At 34.2% G+C, this 8,580-nt stretch overlaps 1 protein-coding gene across 3 annotated transcripts; it reads left to right on the plus strand.

Annotated features, from left to right (window-relative positions):
• The first annotated feature begins 201 nt into the window (after positions 1–201).
• Positions 202–4,316, plus strand: LOC133696200 (adenylate kinase 1, chloroplastic-like). Of its 3 annotated transcripts, none has more exons than XM_062118309.1 (5): positions 202–637; positions 947–1,087; positions 1,319–1,591; positions 3,057–3,227; positions 4,071–4,316. In XM_062118309.1, the coding sequence occupies exons 1-4, from the start codon at positions 308–310 to the stop codon at positions 3,195–3,197; spliced, it is 885 nt and encodes a 294-aa protein (XP_061974293.1). In that variant the 5' UTR covers positions 202–307; the 3' UTR covers positions 3,198–3,227; positions 4,071–4,316. The 3 variants fall into 3 exon arrangements, with proteins under 3 accessions (XP_061974293.1, XP_061974294.1, XP_061974292.1); XM_062118310.1 differs by having other exon boundaries at positions 4,129–4,316; XM_062118308.1 differs by lacking the exon at positions 4,071–4,316 and having other exon boundaries at positions 203–637; positions 3,057–3,569.
• Positions 4,317–8,580: the final 4,264 nt, after the last annotated feature.

Consider the following 8,580-nt stretch of genomic DNA (forward strand, 5'->3'; position numbering starts at 1 on the left):
AACCTCACTCCCAACCGTATACATCTTCTAAACTTAAATTAATCTCTACATTGCATTTTAGTCGGGTTAAAAGAATAATTAAAAAAAAAAAAACTAATAAGTATCCCAGCACACTCCTGAACCCCTTCGTGACGGAATTTCAACGTCAACTTTAAAATCACGTGCTGTCTCTCTCTTCACTTCGAGGACAGTATAAAAACCTCAAGTCCCCCCACCTCAGCCTATCATCAATCAAACACAGAGCCTCCTCCTGCTTTCCACTCGCCCCCTTTCGCTCTCTGTTTCCAAAAAAACAGCGGATCTATCCATGGCAGTTCTTTTAAGAAACCCTAAAACCATAAAAAGAACAACAACATGTTCAATAAAACCACTCTCTTCCTGTATTTCTCGAAGTTTTTCCTCAACTACGTTGAATTCCGAAACTGACCTCAAAGTACCTTCTTTTTTTTCTTGCATTTCCCCCCCTCTCCGTCAAGAACCTAAGGACAGAAATGTCCAGTGGGTGTTTCTTGGCTGTCCTGGTGTAGGTAAAGGCACCTATGCTTCCCGTCTTTCCAATCTTCTCGGTATTCCTCACATCGCCACCGGTGATCTGGTCCGCGAGGAGCTCAATTCCTCTGGCACACTTTCCTCCCAGGTACTCACTCTTGGAGTATTGAATTTCCGTGTCTCTTACTTTTTTCATGAACTCTGAATCTTTGCAGTTGAAATTTGCATTGTAACTTTATTAATTTTGCCAGAACTGAATTGCATTGTTAAGTTTATTGATTCTGTTAAGGACTGCGTTTTTGTGGAGATTGTGACATCGACTGTTACCTGTTTGATATTTTTGTTCTTAATGGGGAAAAATCCCAGGTACTATCACGGTTGGGCCCCACATGATGGGACTGCATTTGTGTTGAGCTGATAGTACGGGTGTGGTTTTCTGTTTGTTGTTGTACTGCAGCTTAAGGAGATTGTGAATCAAGGGAAATTGGTTTCTGATGAGATTATTATAAGCTTATTGTCGAAACGTCTTGAAGCTGGAGAAGCTAAGGGTGAGTCTGGTTTCATTCTTGATGGTTTCCCTCGAACTATTAGACAAGCGGTGAGTTAATTGTTATTTTCTATAGTTCTGTTGGCAGTTGTCTATATACTCTCATTAATATTGAAACTGGTAAAACAAGCCTAGTTGTAAATGATTAGCTGGTTGAGCGCTTTGAGGTTTCTCATTTGCATCATTTGAGTTAGTTCGTTATGTTAAGTACTTCATTTCCTTATTCACGTCCCTTTTAAACAATATAATCTATCTGATGTTCATGTTCTGTTCATACTACAGGAAATTTTAGAGGGAGTAACAGACATTGACTTGGTGGTGAACCTAAAGCTTCGAGAAGAAGCTCTGCTTGCAAAATGCCTTGGGAGAAGGATTTGTAGTCAGTGTGGAGGAAATTACAACATTGCTTCCATTGACATTAAGGGTGAGAATGGGAAGCCTGGAATTTACATGGCTCCACTTCCAGCTCCTCCACAATGTGTACCGAACCTTATCCAACGAGCTGATGATACCAAAGAAGTTGTGAAGGAGCGACTTCGTATTTACAATGAAATGGTATTACTCATCTTTCATTTTTCTTATTTGTTTTATTGTTTTAATCTAATCATCATATGAACTTGTGCACATAATTGTGAAGTTCTATGGCAAGCCATCTGTTGACTGGCCACGTGTAATATGTAGGATATCATCTTCTTTTGAAGTTTGTTGTCCCAGATGATTATGCTTTATAACCTTTGTATGATACCTAATTGTGTATTCAGAAAAAAAGTGAAATGTAACTTTCTGTCTACTTGTTTAGACCACTGAAAAATATGCAGATGCTTGATATGTCTATTATGATTTCTCTCTAAGTGCTTCACTTTTGGAGAGATTATCAGTGCACTTGTATAGAAGTCACACAAAAATGGTCGTAGTATTACAAATGAATTTGTAAGAAATAGTTGACACTTGTTTTCACTAGACGAACACAAACTTTTTACTGGCATGCAATAAATGAACCCGGTCTACATGCTGATATCCACTCAAAATATATGGCTGACTTACATTCGTAGAAGACATGTCATGCTAGCCCTTGTTTCTCACCTGCAGTCAAATCACTTTACTTGCACTCAAACAACATTGCATCTTTAATTATAGAGTGCCCTACATCTGTCTACTCTTGCACTTAAAAGCGCTCAAGTCTTTCTCCCGTGTTTTATGTTGCTCTGAACAACCTCAAGGCACCTCGTTGCAGCTTCTCTCTTCTACACTTCCATCATCTAAATATCCAAGCAATTAATTTTTTCCATGACTGCAACTGTTAAGATTTTTATGTTCTTTCACTGTGACAAACACGAAGGACATGAGTGCAGGAGCAATTTTTATTGGAATTCTATGGTACCATGTCCAAGTGGAGTTTTCATTTCCATTAATATATACAGAGTCATGAACTCTATGGCTAGTCTTGTAGTTAATATTTTTGTAGTTTTTTATTGTTGTTGTCCTCATTGTCCATATTGTCCACATTGTCAGTATAATCCAGGTGATCCTAAGGTGTACTTTTTTGCATCTCAGCAGTGGTTTACACTTACGAGAATAAAAAAAAAAAAGAGGAAAAGAAATAGTGGTTTATCTTGATATACCTTGTGGGAGAAGGCAGGGATCACAGTTTGGTGTTCCTGAGATGCATGTACAGTGTAGTTGGGTACATTTGATTTCAAATGCATTGTGTTCTATTTTAAATGTATTTCCATTCTCAGCAGATAAATTCGAGAAATTTCTTATCAATACATAGATGCCATGCTGCATGTTTCCTCTATTCCCTCCACCTCCCTTTATCGTTTCTTTTGAAGTGTTACATAGGAATCAAAATGTTGCCTTGGAATTGGAATATTGGGCGGAGAAGTGCACACTCATAATAATGGGACCATTAACTTCTGGCATAAAGTGTTTCTTTTTAATTATTTTGACATAACAGCTGTAATTGTTGTTTGTACAGCAATTACTGACCTTCCATCTGCAAACTGTCTTTTTCCTGCAGAGTCGACCTGTTGAGGAGTTCTACCGCAATCGTGGGAAGTTGTTGGAGTTTGATCTTCCTGGAGGAATTCCAGAATCCTGGCCAAAGCTGCTGGAAGCTCTGAATCTTGACCACGAGGATAAATGCACCGCAGCAGCATGAACTCCTGTAGTTCCGTAAGATATTCTCAAGGTAAGTTAGGTCATTCTTTGCAAGCGGGAGACTGCATGCATATTATTTAGATAAAGGGGGTTAACAGTTATATTAAATAAACAAGCGCAAACTATTTTCAATATATTTTATTGTTTGGAGAGCAAGGAGGCCTTGTGCACTGCTGGTGATGTTATTTGTTTGTTAGATAGATTGGTTTGTAATGATTAGATAGTGGACAAATGTCAGTGCCATTCAATTTTGCTGTAACATTGGTTATGAAGTTTGTTTTCTAGGGTTCTTTGAACAGAAAGAGCAAACAATAGAGAGAGTTGAATAAACAGCACTATATGACACGGAAATACTGTGTTCTAGTTTTGTTTAGACTCGAGCACCTTTCCTTGTTGTTGTTGTTGTTACATTAACTATTGTGAGATGCTGCCTGCTATTGCTGTTTCTTGCATGTGTTGAGACTGGATAAGTAGTTGGAGTTCCCATGGTTAACCTTGTCCTTACAATATACTTGTTACACAAAACACTAACACTCTTGTTCACTTTCTGAATGTTTAAGAAATAAAATGCTCACCTAACTCCTTAGCTTCTGATCCATCGACATGCTTTTTTCTCATCTTCTCACAGTTTGTATTTCTCGATATGATGGCTCACTCCTTTCAGGTCAACGTGAAGCATCCTAAATTATGTTCTCTACATATTTGCTTCTATTCTGTTCGGGGTTTTTTTTTCCATGTGAATTGTTTTGCCTTTTCTTAACAGATATAATTTCTATAAAACACCCCTTATATGTCAATAATTGTGCCACCAATATGTTCCTACCTGGGGCTTTAAGGATTTCTTTTGACTGATTTAATTTTCGTTAATGTTCAGGTGGTTTCTATGTTGAGGATGAATTATATACAGTAGTATGATTTAGTTTCCCGTTTAGGTATTCCAGTCTCTTCCTCCTTTCTACCACTGGTGGAAGTATGACGCAAAAATAAAGCTGGATGGAGCCAGATTATCGCCATGGTAACGTGTGCTAGGATATTGTAAATGTTCAACAGGAGGATCAAAATCCATTACATCAAATGTTCTGAATCAGATAAAAACTTTATAGATTCATTTTTGCTGTCTTCGTTCGGTGAACCGAGTGTTTTCTCAGTTATCACACCGTTGACCAGATGCCAAATTCTTTGGGGATAGGTTGCCTATCAGAAACTAGGAGATAATTTTTTTGTTTGGATTAATTTTTATTAAAAAAAAATAACTAAACTGGTTTTTTTAAAAAAAAACTGAAACCGAACCAGTTCAAACTGACCGGTTTCGGTTTTGGTTTAATATTTATAAAAAAAAAAAGTTATCAAACTGGTTCAAACTGATTGGTTTTGGTTCGGTTATTTAAGAATAAAAATCAGTTCAAACTGGTTTGGTTCAGTTTTTTCTAATTTGGCTCTGGTTTTTTTGGGTTTTGTTCGATTTGTTTTTGGTTTGGCTCGGTTTTTTTTTGTTTTTTTGGTTTCAGGTTTATAAAACTGAATTGATTGGTTTTTAAAAAATTCTAATTGGTTTTTTTTACGGTTTGTTTTTTTATTATTTTTTTCTGATTTTCTTGATTTTTTATTTTTTTTATTTTTTTTAGCTCATAAACTCATTTTGCAATCAGATTGTAAGGCCTCGGTCCATGCTCGTTAAAAAGCCCTTGTACCCACGAAAGTTCCCTTCTGCTATCGACCCAATGCCGAAAACAAACTGTGCCCGCACTTTTCTCTCTGGATTGCTTAATCGAAACGGCCCATTTAGCGTATCACGTTTTTGACTTCCCTTTGCGGCTTTGCCTCATCCTAGCTTGAGCGGTCTCGGGAAGGGGAGAAAAAAAAATCAAAAGCCAACGAGAGAAGTGAACAAGGGCATTGGATTAGTGCCAGTGTCAAAAAATTAAAGATGAAGTTTTAGAGTTGTAGAAGTACAGCAAAGCTAAGAATAATAAAAATGGCTACTCTAGTCTCAGCTGGACTGGCGTGAAAGAAAATCTTAGTGTTTTGCAAGGAACGAGCTTGAAATAAACAAATTTGGATTGGATCAAAACATTATAAATTAGAGTTTAATTTTTTTCAAGTATTTGTAGGATTCTTTTTCACATGATTAATTCGAGGCTCGCGTCATGGTATTGTATTGTTTTTTACATGTTTTTTTATATGTTATATTTATTAAAAATAATATAGATATTGATTTTGAATCGGGTGTAGATAGATTTTAATTTGATTTATTTAATAAATGAATTAATCATATCGAGGTGGTAATTGGTTTCATATCGTTATAATTTAATCAATTATCATAATTATATCATAATTTGATTGAATTATGCTGAAGAGCCGATCTGTTGACAATCCTATTAACTAATTAAAAAAAACTAAAACTCATTGAATTTTTATCATGGACCCTCTCGTATTTTATTGTAAATTCACATAATAAAATTACCATTTTATCTTTACCAGTGCAAAATTTATAAATTTGTTAGGGGTGAAACGATATTTTCATGGGATTAAATTATCAATTTAGGGTTTACATAGTATCTAGGTTTTTTTGCTTAACTTCACAGTAGATTTACTAAACTATATTTAAAAGCTAAATTAAACGAACCTGATGGCCAGGGGCTTTTCAATATTTTTTTTGCACGGTAAGATACCAAAACTACCCTTAAAATTAAGTTTTCGTAAAGATACGGCGAGGTGTTTGATGTTTTATCATTTCTTGCAACTCGCAAGTTGACTCATAAGTATTTAAATTTTTAATTAAAATACAATATTATTTTAGATAAAAATAAAATTATTGACACATGTAGCGCTTCGAACAACTGCAAACCACATTCCAAGATGTTCTTCTAGGTGTCTCGCCACCTCTTTTTATTATGGTGTGGTGCGAGTTATCATTACATGCACAATGGAGATCCGACAATATTTTTTTTTTATTTTACAATCTTGAAAAACATGTTATCCTTGTAATGATTCAAAACAGTATGGTCATCTGTTAATCTTATTATTTTTTATTTTTATTTTTTATTGTATTGTATTTGATTCATTTGTTTTAAAATTTTATCTATTAATATTTGATTTTTATATCAAATTTATTTATTATTTTTTTATCATTTTTTTTCTTATACTTTTTATATCACCCTTCTTTTGTTTTTTTTTTTTTTCATACTGGTTTTGGTTATCTTTCTCTTCAATTCTTTTTTTTATCCATTTTTTTTTTCCAAACTACCCCTCATCATTTGATTAATTGAGAACATGACTTGTGGTTTTTTTTGGGCTGGTTTAATTTGATTTTGTGATTCGTGTCGTGGTTTTGTGAGATTAGACCAGGTTGGATTCGGTTCTTTTTTGAGTTTTTTAAAAAATTGATTTTTTTTAATTTTATCATTCAACATTGTGTTAACATAAATTTACATTCGTTGTTTTTTAACCTTTCTTTTTATGATTTTATCTGGAGCTTATGCCAAGAGTAATGAATTTGATGAGTTTTATCAGGGCTGATTCATGTTTTTTTTTGTTTACATTGCTTTTTCTTAAGTTTTATTTTTTGTTTGGTTTCACACCCTGAACACCCGAGTCACTTGAGAATCAAGCTTTTTGATATTATCCGATTTATTTTATATAGAGTTATCTTGATCTCACAAGTAAGTTGTAAACTTGTCTTGATGGCTCATATAGACTTAAATTGGATTTTTTTTTATTTTATTTTTATCACTCGACATTTTATTTGTCAGGAATTGAAGTTCATATTTTTTTTAAAATATTTTTCCATACAATCATCATATTCTCATTTAATTTTTTATTTATTATCGATAAGACCACAAGGATTTTTCAAGAATATAAAAATATATATCTCTACGGCATTGACATGAGATTTTATTTTTTTGCATTAAATCATTATCAGTTTTTTTTCATTGTTAATATTTTTTTTCTAATCATATTATTAAGAATTCTATCAAACTCATTTAAATCAAATAACTCAATCTCTTACATGGCCTTCACATCCTTTTTATATCAGAAAAAAGAAATTTATCTCGGCGCGCGGTGTAACACATGCGCACTCATCTATCAAATTCGCTGCAAATTCTTTTCGGTCCAGTGACACTGGATTTTGCTGCCTCCCCACTAAGTCAACTCCAAAACCAGGGCGAACATTTCATAGACCAAGTTACAACCTCGGCCCAGCCCCATATTCCTTAAACCCTGAACCCGATAACCCGACACTCTATGATGATGTCATCGAAGATATTTTCTTGCTCGCGTGCCTCCTCCTTTTCTCTTTCCTCGGAAAAATCAGCCGTCACTAAGGATACTTCCGTCAACACAGAACGCTCGCGTCCTCCCAGATGCAAGAACATCTTTAACTCGCTGCACACCGCGCCACGTTTCATCATATGATCTACCAGATCCTCTCAACATCTCATCACCCCCTCCATTCGCAGTCATCAACGCTCCATGTCAGCGAATGAATTCCTCTGCCCAGATACGCGGGCGCATTCGATTTTTATTTCTACCACCACAATGGAGCCTCATCCAAATTCTCCACCAGTCACTCAAGTGATTGCAAAATATAAATATATATAAATAAATTCTAGTGCTTCAGAGGGTTAAATAACTCAATCCCTATTTTAAATTCTATTTTAGCCTTGTTCGTAAAATCAATTTAAATTTATAGAATACACAGCCGATGTTATATTTCAATATATTGATGTTAGAAATATTTTTTTAAAATAAAAAAATATTATTTTAATATATTTTTAAATAAAAAATACTTTAAAAAACAATATTTATTAAACTCTCAAAAAAATCTTAAAATTATAATATAATTTTTTTTAATTAAAACAAAGTCAGCTATGGTCTCAGAATAGATGGAACTCTATCTCCATCAAAATCTATAATATTTAGTTCAATATAACTTAGAAAAACACAGATATTGAACTCTATTTAATTTGTAATTATCAGTCCCCACGTTACTCTCTCAAGTTCGAACAACAAAATGCATGTGAGGATTAATTACGTGGAAACTTGATAAATTAATGTACTTAATTAAATAATATTTTTTCATCCCGATTTAACTTTAAAGTTTAAATAACATATTGATTAATTAATAAATCTGTATGATCCCAGTATATTAATTGTTAGAGATTTAACTGTATTTTATCAATGCAATTATTTGTCTAGTATATGATTTTTATCCACGCCAGCAATTGGCGTACCAATAAAAATGTACACAGAAGGATCACCCTAGATCCCCGTATCGCGAGAAGTTGACTTGCAGCGCGGCTTTTGATCTCATGCCACCTCAGAAATTAGATTCCCACGTGGTATTAACATGGCAGGGCTGCGAGCCTTCATTTTGTCCACGT

This window comes from Populus nigra, chromosome 6, assembly GCF_951802175.1.
Source record: "Populus nigra chromosome 6, ddPopNigr1.1, whole genome shotgun sequence".
Taxonomy (NCBI): Eukaryota; Viridiplantae; Streptophyta; class Magnoliopsida; order Malpighiales; family Salicaceae; genus Populus; species Populus nigra.